Source organism: Hemibagrus wyckioides, linkage group LG05 (assembly GCF_019097595.1).
Source record: "Hemibagrus wyckioides isolate EC202008001 linkage group LG05, SWU_Hwy_1.0, whole genome shotgun sequence".
Classification (NCBI taxonomy): domain Eukaryota; kingdom Metazoa; phylum Chordata; class Actinopteri; order Siluriformes; family Bagridae; genus Hemibagrus; species Hemibagrus wyckioides.
The window spans coordinates 29,466,759-29,480,945 of record NC_080714.1 but is presented as its reverse complement, the minus strand read 5'-3'; the positions used below and the strand labels follow the sequence as shown (position 1 = coordinate 29,480,945).

General features: G+C 41.6%; 1 protein-coding gene across 1 annotated transcript in view; it reads left to right on the top strand.

The window, feature by feature from the left end:
* The first annotated feature begins 3,100 nt into the window (after positions 1–3,100).
* Positions 3,101–14,187, top strand: part of jak3 (Janus kinase 3 (a protein tyrosine kinase, leukocyte)) — a 36,841-nt gene continuing 25,754 nt past the window's right edge. The window contains exons 1-14 of the mRNA XM_058389980.1: positions 3,101–3,321; positions 7,504–7,707; positions 8,167–8,284; positions 8,442–8,559; positions 8,704–8,849; positions 8,947–9,211; positions 9,460–9,582; positions 9,919–10,076; positions 10,179–10,290; positions 11,034–11,214; positions 11,764–11,888; positions 11,981–12,112; positions 12,216–12,303; positions 13,356–13,477. Of these exons, the coding sequence (XP_058245963.1) occupies positions 7,515–7,707; positions 8,167–8,284; positions 8,442–8,559; positions 8,704–8,849; positions 8,947–9,211; positions 9,460–9,582; positions 9,919–10,076; positions 10,179–10,290; positions 11,034–11,214; positions 11,764–11,888; positions 11,981–12,112; positions 12,216–12,303; positions 13,356–13,477 (1,881 nt within the window). The 5' untranslated portion in view covers positions 3,101–3,321; positions 7,504–7,514. The remainder of the gene's footprint in view (positions 3,322–7,503; positions 7,708–8,166; positions 8,285–8,441; positions 8,560–8,703; positions 8,850–8,946; positions 9,212–9,459; positions 9,583–9,918; positions 10,077–10,178; positions 10,291–11,033; positions 11,215–11,763; positions 11,889–11,980; positions 12,113–12,215; positions 12,304–13,355; positions 13,478–14,187) is intronic.

The window sequence follows — 14,187 nt, the reverse complement described above, 5'->3', positions numbered from 1 at the left end:
GACTCCACCCCTAAGTGGAAATGTCCAAATTGGGCCCAAAGTGTCAATATTTTTGTGGCCACCATTATTTTCCAGCACTGCCTTAACCCTCTTGGGCATGGAGTTCACCAGAGCTTCACAGGTTGCCACTGGAGTCTTCTTCAACTCCTCCATGATGACATCACAGAGCTGGTGGATGTTAGAGACCTTGTGCTCGCCCACCTTCCGTTTGAGGATGCCCCACAGATGCTCAATAGGGTTTAGGTCTGGAGACATGCTTGGCCAGTCCATCACCAAGGCAGTGGTGGTCTTGGAGGTGTGTTTGGGGTTGTTATCATGTTGGAATACTGCCCTGTGGCCCAGTCTCCGAAGGGAGGGGATGGTGCTCTGCTTCAGTATGTCACAGTACATGTTGGCATTCATGGTTCCCTCAATGAACTGTAGCTCCCCAGTGCCGGCAGCACTCATGCAGGCCCAGACCATGACACTCCCACCACCATGCTTGACTGTAGGCAAGACACGCTTGTCTTTGTACTCCTCACCTGGTTGCCCCCACACACGCTTGACACCATCTGAACCAAATGGTGAGGCCTGTTCTGAGTGGAACCTGTCCTGTAAAACCGCTGTATGGTCTTGCCCACCGTGCTGCAGCTCAGTTTCAGGGTCTTGGCAATCTTCTTACAGCCTAGGCCATCTTTATGTAGAGCAACAAATCTTTTTTTCAGATCCTCAGAGAGTTCTTTGCCATGAGGTGCCATGTTGAACTTCCAGTGACCAGTATGAGAGAGTGTGAGAGCGATAACACCAAATTTAACACACCTGCTCCCCATTCACACCTGAGACCTTGTAACACTAACGAGTCACATGACACCGGGGAGGGGAAATGGCTAATTGGGCCCAATTTGGACATTTCCACTTAGGGGTGGAGTCACTTTTGTTGCCAGCGGTTTAGACATTAATGGCTGTGTGTTGAGTTATTTTGAGGGGACAGTAAATTTACACTGTTATACAGGCTGGACACTCACTACTGTACATTGGAGCAGAGGGTCATTTCTTCAGTGTTGTCACATGAAAAGATATAATAAAATATTTACAAAAATGTCAGGGGTGTACTCACTTTTGTGAGATACTGTACCTGTCTGTCTCCACACACCTGTCTGTCTCAATACACCTATCTCTCTCAACAACAAACTTGTCTGTCTCAATACACCTGTCTCTCTCAACACACCTGTCTGTCTCATAGTCACACAGGTTTACTCATCTACAGACTAGAATGAAGTAGAGTCAGAGTGGACCTGTAAACACTGACAGTCTGTAAAGTGCTGATCATTGATAAGTATTTAAACCAAATGTTCAGTAAAGATGAGAATCTACTGATCAGTCTGATTTATTCAGCAGAGTTTCAGCAGTTAGGATGTGGGTTTAGATTGACATCCAGAGCAGAGACGCACTGACAGTACATCAGTAGATCTGAGTTCTACATCATTCCAGTCTTCAGGTGCGGAGAAGTGAAGACAGACAGCAGTCAGTGAGTTTATTGGATGTTCAGCAGAGTTTCATGAGTCTGAAGGCCCAAAGGTGAAAGACAGCGAAAGAGAAAATGGTCAAATGAGTAAAAATGACCACAATAGAGAGGGCAGCGTGGGTCAGGGTTAAATGTGGTGTCATTTCATTTAGAATCAGCGCCTGCTTTCTGACGCAAGGGAAATGTTCTGAACTCATCTGTTTGTAGGTGTTTTCACACTGTTGTTCTTTCTGATAAACTGATCCTGAACTCTGATTAAATGTTTAAACACATCGATGTTTTTCCTCCAGCAGCTTTAAAGAGTGTAGCAATAAAAACCAGCAGCTGAAACACTGTGCTTCGTTTCTCAGCCTTAAACTTTAAACAGCTTCAGTTTGGTTTTCTCCTGCAACGGAAACAAGAGCAGTACCAGAAAACCAGAAACCACACACACACACACACACACACACACACATTTAGAACATTCACACAACCTGTCTATCTTCCTGTCTACATGCACACACACATGCACACGCAAGCACACACACAACATAGCATACACACACATATACTGATACATACATGCTTAATAACACTGTAATTACATGTTTATCCTTTTATAAGCATATATGAATAATCAGTATGTGAGCTGAAGCTAAAATTACAGAAAACAAGTGTGTGTGTGTGTGTGTGTGTGTGTGTGTGAGAGAGAGATTCATGAGGGAATATGTTCATATTTAGCTATCTGATGGTTTTACTGTAAATTTAATTTCCTTCACTTTCCCTTATTACATGGTTATAACAGTGTTATATTCCATCGATAAATATATGGAAATTTATTGTGGAGAAATCCACCAATCAGCTCTGAGTAAATGTGTGTGACATCCTGTGGCATTGTGATAACTATTTGTTGAGACTGTTTGTGTGTTTTTATTGTGTTCAGTGAGGTGTTAGATAAGACAGATATAAAATAAATAACAGTGTTTATAAAATACTGACACTGACCCTGGCTAATTAACATCCTGGAAGTGATGTCACTAATTGCTGTCAATCAACACAGTGAATGATGTCATGCATCATGTCGTACTATTTACTCTACATGACTAGAGGGACATAAACATGCAGAAAATATGAGGAAAAGATGAAAAACAAGTACAGAAGTATAATATAGTTATTATTATTACTAGTTTATTACACATATCTATAACAACATTTATTACTATATTAAATGCATATAATCACCAGTGAAAATATTAAGCAGTGTTTTTTAATAGAACTAAATCTAATTAGAACTAATGAAAAATAAACAGTTGCAACTGATTAAAAATGATGTTATTAATAAAAAGATGAAGTGTATAATCTCCAGCCAGCTTATAATGTAGTAATAAATGAAATTCACTAGCTAAACAATGATGGTAGTTTTGTGTTGTCATGATGATAGATCTAACTTTTAATGCCGGATGTGTATTAATAAACACCTTCTTTTCAGTCAGATGAGTTTGTTACTAAAATGATGTTTCCTTTATTTCAGGCAGCTTTAGCTTTGTGTGAGAAAGAGGAAGTGATACTTCAGCTTTCCTCAACGGGTGAGTTTTAAAAACTAGACGCCATGAAGAAGAAGAAAGAGAGAAAAATGAAAGCGAATGGAGTACGGCTATGTGGTTATGGTACGGGAAATCGGTGATGTCACACACACACCCTGACACACACACACACACACACACACACACACACCAGCACACAGGAAGAACATCACACACCAGAAGAGAGACGTACACAAAATGTGTTTTCTTCGGTCTGAAAAGTGACAGAAAAACATCATCACCATCACCCAACAGGTAAACATGGATTTTATATCCATTAATGATTATGTTACAGTGTTAGAACATCTGCATGTGTGTGTGTGATGGTGTTTAATGTTACCATCTGTGTCGTGTGACAGCGCTCTATGTGTGTGTGTGTGTGTGTGTGTGTGTGTGTGTGTGTGTGACAGTATTTAGTCTCCAGAATTATTCTACACATCATGGTGATATATGATCTCATGACCATAAACACAAACATCTGGATCACTATAAACACTTTGCACACACATCTGGATCACTATAAACACTTTGCACACACATCTGGATCGCTATAAACCGTCACTCAGATGGGGTTGTTTATATATTTATAGTTTTATATTAAGATGATTATTGTTCAACTTCATTATCATTAATCTTCAGCTTCATTATCTGGACTCAATACACACACACACACACACATTTATCTCTATACATGAAAACTTTACTGTGAGTCTGAAATTCATGAGACGTCACTGAGCTCAAACAAGAGAGACATCAGCTTTTTTTATTTGTACTTCCTGTTTGAAGACATTTTTGTTTCTATAGTTATGGGGTGCCAAAAAATATAAACATCAAGAAGAACTGGGATGGGTGATGAAGAAGTGTTTATTTAAATTATATATATATATATATATATATATATACATATATATATTTTTTTTTATTCTGTAAAATTGCAGTTTGTATTCTTTTTTAAATCTGATTTATTTGTTATAATTCATTCACTTTGTTAGTTAAACATGTAGAAGCTAACACACATTAAGATCATCTCAGTGTGAACATGGCTAATTTACACTTTGACATTTTTATATATAATTTTCGGTGTAAAGTGATCAATTTGATTGGATTTTTCTTTCAGTTTCAGGTTTTTGTCACTGTAGACCATTTAAAGTAAATGTTGAGACTTTCAGCATGCTAATGTTGCTAGCAAAGAATGACAAGACACAGACACCAGTTAGTGTTGTGTAAATATTAGAATAATATTCTTAATAAGAACTGAAGCTAATAGCGCTAATAAGTCAGCAAACACGCCATTAAAGAGTAAATTAGCTTCATAATACATTCAGAAGTTCTGTATGAGCCTTTTATAAACTCAGGCTGGATGTTCAAGCCCACGAGGAGACGCAGTGTGTGTTATTAGATTCTTAAAATCATGAGTCTGAATGTTTTTGTCCTTTTTCCTGGAAAAGTGTAAAGTTTCCTTTATTCCCAGTTTATTTCCGGTCCTGTTTACTCAGCAGACATTTAATAATAAACTCCACAGAGTTACAGAGCTCTTCATCAGGCTTCAGGTTAAAGGCTGTGTTCTAAGAAATGGGATAATAAATGACATCATCAGCTAAATCAGGCTCGGTGACCTTTTCTACTGTACTGCACGTTTCTAAAAATGTTTAAAAGGTCATTAAAAGTTCAGAAAAGTTTGTAGATGTAGAATGAGATAAAGAAACGATTTTAACACACCGTTTAAAAGTATTTCTGATGTTAAAGAGCCAACAACACAATTAAAGTGAGAAACAAACAGATTCAGTTCATGAGAGGAAAAAGATAAACTCTACCCTGGCCTGTTAGCATAAGTATGTGCACCCCTGGACCGATAGCTACTGCAGTGTTTGTGTGTTTTAGAGTTTAGAGACTCAGCACATCTTCATCTGCTCATTTTATTCCACTTCCTTCAAAAGCTGCTGCAGGTCTCTGAGTGAGAGGATCTCCTGACCACAGCCCTCTTTAGGTGTGTCCACAGGTTATACATAGGATTTAAATCTCCCCTCTGACTGGACCGGTCACCATGATGACCTTCTTCTTCTTCTGAAGCCTGAGCTTCCTTTGTTGACTTGCGTTTGCGTTTTGCGTTTCTGGAGCTGGAAGCTGAAACGTTTCTTCTTCCTCTTCAGCTGTCTAACAGAAACCTGACAACATGGTAAAATTACGACCTTTATCTCCAGTTACATTTCTAAAGAACTGAAAAGCAACATGTTTTTAAACTAATAGACTGTTTACTGTAACATGTAAGACTGGAAGGAAGGGGAAACACCCTGATTATCCCACAGAAAATCCTGTACAGATCAGGTGACACAGCATAACAGTGTAACAGTGTAACTGTGTAACAGTGTAACAGCATAACAGTGTAACAGCATAACAGTGTAATAGTGTAACTGTGTAACAGTGTAACAGCATAACAGTGTAACTGTGTAACTGTGTAACAGTGTAACAGCATAACAGTGTAACTGTGTAACTGTGTAACAGTGTAACAGTGTAACAGCATAACAGTGTAACTGTGTAACTGTGTAACAGTGTAACAGCATAACAGTGTAACAGCATAACAGTGTAACTGTGTAACAGTGTAACAGCATAACAGTGTAACAGCATAACAGTGTAACTGTGTAACAGTGTAACAGCATAACAGTGTAACAGTGTAACAGTGTAACAGTGTAACAGCATAACAGTGTAATAGTGTAACTGTGTAACAGTGTAATAGTGTAACGGTGTAACTGTGTAACAGTGTAACAGCATAACAGTGTAACAGTGTAATAGTGTAACGGTGTAACTGTGTAACAGTGTAACAGCATAACAGTGTAACAGTGTAATAGTGTAACGGTGTAACTGTGTAACAGCGTAACAGCATAACAGTGTAATAGTGTAACAGTGTAACAGCATAACAGTGTAATAGTGTAACAGTGTAACAGCATAACAGTGTAATAGTGTAACAGTGTAACAGCATAACAGTGTAATAGTGTAACAGTGTAACAGCATAACAGTGTAATAGTGTAACAGTGTAACAGCATAACAGTGTAACAGCATAACAGTGTAACAGTGTAACGGTGTAACTGTGTAACAGTGTAACAGCATAACAGTGTAATAGTGTAACAGCATAACAGTGTAACAGCGTAACAGCGTAACGGTGTAACTGTGTAACAGTGTAACAGCATAACAGTGTAATAGTGTAACTGTGTAACAGTGTAACAGCATAACAGCGTAACAGTGTAACGGTATAACTGTGTAACAGTGTAACAGTGTAACAGCATAACAGTGTAATAGTGTAACAGCATAACAGTGTAACAGCGTAACAGTGTAATAGTGTAACTGTGTAACAGTGTAACAGCATAACAGTGTAATAGTGTAACAGCATAACAGTGTAACAGCGTAACAGTGTAACTGTGTAACAGTGTAATAGTGTAACAACATAACAGTGTAGCACAGTGACACAGCCGAACAGTGTGACATTGTAACACTAACACGTGCTACTGTAGATGTAGGAATAAAACAGGTAACTGAAACTGTAATGAGGAACAATGATGGTTTCGCCTCTGGTGCACAGAAACACTGCGCTGAAAAGAGCACTGTGAAGAGCTGTTTCAGTACGTCAGTGATAAGTCCCATCCATCACTCACACACACACACACACACACACTTTTTGTTTGTGATGTTCAGTTCCTTTTTACTTCCATTATTTTTGTCTTTTATTACAGCTGTGTTTCAAACCGACCCGAGTCGAGAAACAGAACCTGAGTAACGGATCAGAACACTGTGTCCTGAAAGGAGCGTTTTTCTGTACTACATTAGACTTTTACAGCAAAGTTTTCATGCTAGTCTGTGTGTGTGTGTGTCTGTGTGTGTGTGTGTCTGTGTGTGTGAGTGTGTGTGTGAGTGTGTGTTTTAAAATCCCACTGTTGTGTTCATTCATCTCACATTTTTTCAGCACTTGTTCTTCATCATGTCTCAGTCACTACTGCTCTGAAAGTTGTAGCTGTAGGAGCTTTAATAACAGATGATTAACCCTCAGTGTCGCTCTGGTGCAGAAACACAGTCCATGACAGAGTGGTGATGAAGTGGAGATACCACCATGATGTTGATTATTTTCCTGTAACAGCATGTATACAGGGGCTTAATCTAATTTGCTAAACTATTAAAGTTCATTATTCATTAAAGAACAACACTTCATTCTTTTATTTCTTCTGTAAAACAAGTTCCTTCCTGTCTGCAGTCATGTTCTAGCAGCAATAAACACACAGTTGCTCTCACAGGCTGCATTAGCATCATATAATAACACAAACATTCTGTTACGCTAATGCTGTTTACACAAGGGCTGAGTGGACAACAAAAGTTGTGAAATTTATGTGTGTGTGTGTGTGTGTGTGTGTATGTGTGTGTGTGTGTGTGTGTGTGTGTGTGTGTGTGCAGGAGACACAACGATGGACACGAGTGAGGAGGAAACAAAGCCACTGATGACATGCGAGCGCTCGGGGAGCCACAAGTCAAGCTGCGACGCCTTCATTATCGTTCACTTGTACTACAGCACTGCATCGAAAAGCGAGAGCATGCTCTCCATCCCTGCGGGTCATGTGACCGCCGAGAGCATCTGTGTACTCGCAGCTAAAAACTGTGGTAACACACACACACACACATATATATACATTAACACACACTGTATAACTGAGAGCACTGCTTCGTTCACATCCCTTCAGGAGTCTTACTGATGGATTCCATGTTCCTGTGTTTGGTTAGTCGTGTGAGAGGGTTTGAGTTCGTTAGCATTGCTTAATTGCGTTCCCAGAACTTTAATTAGCCCACAGATAAACTACCTGACACTCAGACAGCAGCCTAGTTCTAATATACACACACAACACCATCAGGACAGCACAGATGTAGATGTCTAGTCACATTATGAGCTCACTAAACACGTCAGAAGTCTAATGTTAGCATTCAGCTGTCTGTGTTGTATCAAGCTAACTCGCTAGTTTTGCTAGTATTGTGTAGTTATCCATTTGAGGTGAAAAATTGAAATGAAAAGACTAGTGGTAAAGTTATATTAGTGTGTGTGTGTGTGTGTGTGTCCGTGTGCAGGGATACTTCCTGTGTTTCAGAGTTTATTCGGTCTGGCGTCAGAAGATCTGTCATTCTGGTATCCACCAACACAAACGTTTAAGAGTGACGAGAGTGTTACTGTGCACTACAGAGTGCGGTGAGTGTATACACACATATTTATACATATATACACATACAAACATATACAGACAAATAAAGTAAATAAAGACAAATAAATTTCTAGACACTTTGTCTAGAAATTTCATATACTAATGAAAAGTGGGGTGTGTGTGTGTGTGTGTGTGTGTGTGCAGGTTCTTCTTCTCAGGATGGTTTGGTCAGGGTTCCAGAGCGACGTATCGTTACAGTTTAAGCTCTGGGAGGATCTGTGCTGTGCTGGATTACAGCGTCATCGACTATCTCTTCGCTCAGGTGACACACACACACACAAACATACACACACACAAACATACACATACACACACACACAAACATACACACACACACACAAACACACACACACACACACGCACACACACACACAGATCAGAACCCTGAGGCTGGTGCTTCTTTCAGTCCCGCAGTGATTTCGTCTCAGGCTGTGCAGGCATGTGTCCTCCCCTCACTGCCATCCAGGAGTGTCTGGGTTTAGCTGTGCTGGATCTGTGGAGACAAGCCAAGGAGAAGAACCACAGAGTGAAGGAAGTGTGTAAGACCATCAGGTACTCACAGAGTAATCGGATTAGTGTAGATGTCTTCTGATGCTGCTATTACTCTTTATGAATTCTGAGAAATTCTGAAATGATCTTCACCTGCTAGCTACAAGTCGTGCCTGCCTGAGACGCACCGGCAAGAAATTCAGCGAATGACTCGGCTAGCACGCTATCAGATCCGTAAGAACCTGAAACACTTCCTGAAGAAACTGGGTCGCTGTTCGGCCGGAGAGCGAAGCCTGAAGCTCAAGTACTTGATGGAGCTGAGCGCTGTGGAACCCAACTACGGCTCTGAGACCTTCAGCACCTCCTGCTCTACTGTGAGAGTCTCAGGAGATGGAGGGATCCAGACACGCTCCTCTGATGGCCAGGTAACACCGATTTCACCTTTATTACACCTGTATCTCACCTTTATTACACCTGTATCTCACCTTTATTACACCTGTATCTCACCTTTATTACACCTGTATCTCACCTTTATTACACCTGTATCTCACACGTACCATTAACACCTGTATTTTTCTGGACTTTACCTTTAGCTATTTCTTGCGCACTTCCAGACTGCAGTTTGAGTAGAATGTTAAGATTCCTGCTGATGAAATCTCTTCCATCACCTTAGGAATGGCAGACGTTTTGTGACTTCCCTCAAATCACAGAAATCAACATGAAGCGTCTTTGCCGAGAGCAACTTCCTGCTGAGGGACGTGTGGTGACTCTGACCCGACAGGATGACAGATGCCTGGTGAGCATATATTAGCCGCTGCCACTAGCTGCAGTGACACGTCAGCATGTCTGGAGAGGATGTGGGTCTGATCAGATAAAAATTAGCTGTAATTCACTACTTTTTTAACAGTGAGGCCAACCTTGATCTTCTCCACATTTTTAGCTGGAACTGAAAGTGACGTTATTTTTTATGAGCAGGTTTTATGTCATGAATCTGCACCGAATTTCGATTCTGTCACACGTCTTTACGGCGAAACGTGGTGTTGTAAGAATCCCAGGCAGTGTCATAATTACAGGACATATTTTATGGGTGTAAAAACAAGTGAAAAATGTGTGTGTTCTTTTTGAAAAACAGGAAATGGAGTTTGAGACACTGCCTGTGGCTCTGTCCTTCGTGTCGCTCATCGACAACTACTTCAGACTCACCACAGACTCCAGTCACTACTTCTGTTCTGAAGTGGCTCCTCCAAGTCTGCTGCAGGACATCAACGGTCACTGCCACGGCCCCATCACGTACGCCGGATATTCACCCACTCAGCTGAAAAAAGTGTTGTGTTAAGCTCTGTGAAAAGAAGGATGGTGGATTTTCTGACATTTATGACATCTCTCCTCCAGCTCAGAGTTCGCGGTGCACAAGCTGAAAAAAGCCGGAGCTAAAAACGGTACATTTCTTCTTCGGCGCAGCCCCAAGGAGTTTGATAAGTACTTCCTCATGGTCTGCTTACAGGTAACACACCACATGTACTCTGAGTAAGTAAAAAAACGTTCCTGGATGTACATGATGTAGATTTCAACAAAAAGGAAATGAACTGAGTGACATATGACTTGAGATTACTCAATCCTCTCAATCCTAGAGAATTACCAAAACACCAAATTAAATGACTGGCTGAATCAATTCCTCCAAGCTTCAGGTCCACACTTAAAACTCCTGCCTGCAGTCACTTCCTGTTTACTGTTTAACAAACAAACCTGGAACTAAAACTTACAAGTGTAATAAGAGTGTACAACCTCTTATTAAATATATAGAGACAATATGAAAAAAAGCGATGCTTAGAAGGTAGCAGTAGAGATTGTTGCTGCCTCTGGTGAGTGTAGCAGCTAGTACAGTTAGCTTACTTTACTAATTCATTTGGAGAATGAAGCTAGCATAATGGCTAGCACTCAACATTTTGAAACAGGAGGGGTGTGTGTAAGTGGTACAGATGCTGTGTGCTGATATTGTTTCTCTTGAGAACTAAACCAGTTCTACACCAGACAGGCCACGCCCACAAGAGACAGATTACAGAATAAGCAATACGAGTGATTTTTCAAGCGCCAACAACTTCTACTAACATTCAGAATTTGTATTTCATCAGACAGCATGTATTTAATCCAAAATTCTAGTTAATTTAAATAACATCTAAACAGTATATCATCTGTAGGGTGTGTATCTCTGAGGTGTGTGTGTGTGTGTGTGTGTGTGTAACACAGACGCCGCTTGGTATCGACTATAAAGACTGTCTTATTGAGAAGAACGACAGGTTTCACCTGGCAGGAATCCACAGCTCTTTTGACAGTCTGAAGCAGCTGACGGATTTCTACAAGAGAAACACACTTATACTGTCCGAAATCCCTGTCAAACTGGGCATCTGCTGTCCACCTCAAGCTAAAGGTATGGGACAGATGGGCATGCCCGAATGGGACAGGTGGGTGTGTCAGTGGGATAGGAAGGCATGTCAGTGGGACAGGTGGGTATGTCAGTAGGACAGGTGGGTGTGTCAGTGGGACAGGTGGGTATGTCAGTAGGACAGGTGGGTGTGTCAGTGGGACAGGTGGGTATGTCAGTAGGACAGGTGGGTGTGTCAGTGGGACAGGTGGGTATGTCAGTAGGACAGGTGGGTGTGTCAGTGGGATTGGTGGGTATGTCAGTGGGACAAGTGGGTGTGTCAGTTGGATGGGTGGGTGTGTCAGTGGGACAGGTGGGTGTTGATTTATGTATGACTTCCTGCTGAAAGACTCACAGACACACTCACACATCTATCCAGAGCCTTTAGGACACACCCACCCAGAGCCACACTCAGATTACCATATATGGACCTGAAGACACACCTCCTCTGGTGAGTGCTGCAGGGTTCAGTGGTGCTCAAATGGAGGTCTCTATCTATTGGTGGTTGAGGCAGAGGGGGAGCAATACGATGTAAAGGAGTGTACCTGTGTGCAGAGCTCTCGAACCTGATTATCATCAGGAACAGCAGTGTGTGTGAGACACCAAGCTCCCCGACTCAGCACCGACACAGACCCAGTCACATGCAGTTCCACATGATCAAACACGAGGATTTAACCTGGGTGCGAACACACACACACACACACAAACACACACTGAATTCAGTCAATAAACTGTAAATAATAATCATTCTTATGAATAATGAATGTTTCAGAAGGAGAGTCTGGGTCAGGGTTCCTTCACACACATCTACAGAGGCTGTAAAGTGGACCAGCGGGATGGAGAGACTCACTCCACTGATGTTCTGCTCAAAGTTCTGGATGTAGAGCACAAAAACAGCTGGGAGGTGCGTTCCACGTCCACTTACAGTGCTAACTCTGTCGCTAACTGTTAATTAACTCATGAGCTACACCAAAATTAGCACAAATAATAGCTGTTGTTTTTTTTAGTCTTTCTTCGAAGCAGCCAGCTTCATGAGCCAGATTTCCCACAAGCACCTGCTGCTGGTGTATGGAGTCAGTGTTCATAAATCTAAAAGTAAGTTTCACTTTATTTAGCAACTGAAGAAGGGGTTTCTGGGTAATTTGTGCCTGTTAAGTCCACTATGCTGCTGCAGGTTAATGATTATTATGAGTCTAGGTTTTAACTAGAGAAACTACATAGAACAGAACCACAGGAACAGGGACACAGTCACAGGAACACAGGAACACTTGCAGAGACGACATTACGGCCTCAGCTTTACTTCTTCAGCTTTGTACTGTGGCGGTGAGGCTGATGTAGCTAACACATTATAAAGTGTCACCTCGTCTCCTCATCTTAACCACAATCTTTTCATGACTAGTACCAGAAATGTTCACACACCGGCTTCAGTCTGCAGCACTGAGCTCTGTAGAGCCGTGTTAAATAAACACCGTCAGATTACAGAGGCAGACATGCAGAACGGTTCAGATTCTCATGCTCACCATCTGGTAGAGGAACAAATTTTAATTAATAAACGATGAGAGAGACTGTGGCTGTAAGGAGAGGTGCTGATTGGAGCTAATAGGTGAGAGTGGGATATGTGACCTGCTGGGGCTGATGGGTAATGCAGTTCAGTGCATGACCATGTGTGTGTGTGTCAGAACACATGATCTGTCCCTATTGAATCATTTCAGACTCATCCCTATAGATTAACCCCTATGTTGAGCTTTTACTGCAGTTCCACTTTCTGATAGGTGTGGCCCAGTGGCTGGGGCTTAAGCTGTGGTGCAAGACAACAGAAAATTACATTGTTTACATCATCATTTTAGCTGCAGTGCAAAGATAAAGTGTTGAGCACAAGAATCAGGTGTCAGCTTCAGGTCAGTGAGGTCAGCAGCTCCTGAAGATCACCACCACTGTAGAGAGCTCTGAGAGACGCCACTGGAGCACTCACAGCCCTGGAGTAGTGCTGCTGCTGATGATGATGACGACGATGGCGATGATGATGATGATCATGATCATGATTCGTTTATTTAACCCTTTCAGTTCAGGTTACATTGTTCAGTGAAGATAATAAAAAGAAGCTCGGCTCAGTTTCCCTAACGAGTGTAAAATAAACATTTCTCTAGATATCATGGTTCAGGAGTTTGTGAAGTACGGAGCTCTGGATCTTTACCTGAAGAGGTCGAGTGTTTCACTCAGCTGGAAACTGGACGTGGCCAAGCAGCTCGCCTGCACACTCAACTTCCTGGTGAGAGAAATCCACAAAAAATATACAAACATGTACAACACTTATTACTTAACTTTACTCCACAGAGCTGCTGCTGAGTCCTGCTCTCTGTGAGCTCACTCACAGGAACATGTACAGCACACACTCCACATAAACACTGATTAATAATGTGTGTGTGTGTTTGAGTGTGTGTGTGTGTGTATGATGTGTGGAAAGAGTGTCAGTGTGTGTGTGTGTGTGTGTGTATGATGTGTGGAAAGAGTGTCAGTGTGTGTGTGTGTGTGTGTGTATGATGTGTGGAAAGAGTGTCAATGTGTGTGTGTGTGTGTGTGTGTATGATGTGTGGAAAGAGTGTCAGTGTGTGTGTGTGTGTGTGTGTGTGTGTGTGTATGATGTGTGGAAAGAGTGTCAGTGTGTGTGTGTGTGTGTGTGTATGATGTGTGGAAAGAGTGTCAGTGTGTGTGTGTGTGTGTGTGTATGATGTGTGGAAAGAGTGTCAATGTGTGTGTGTGTGTGTGTGTGTATGATGTGTGGAAAGAGTGTCAGTGTGTGTGTGTGTGTGTGTGTGTGTGTATGATGTGTGGAAAGAGTGTCAGTGTGTGTGTGTGTGTGTGTATGATGTGTGGAAAGAGTGTCAGTGTGTGTGTGTGTGTGTGTATGATGTGTGGAAAGAGTGTCAGTGTGTGTGTGTGTGTGTGTGTATGATGTGTGGAAAGAGTGTCAGTGTGTGT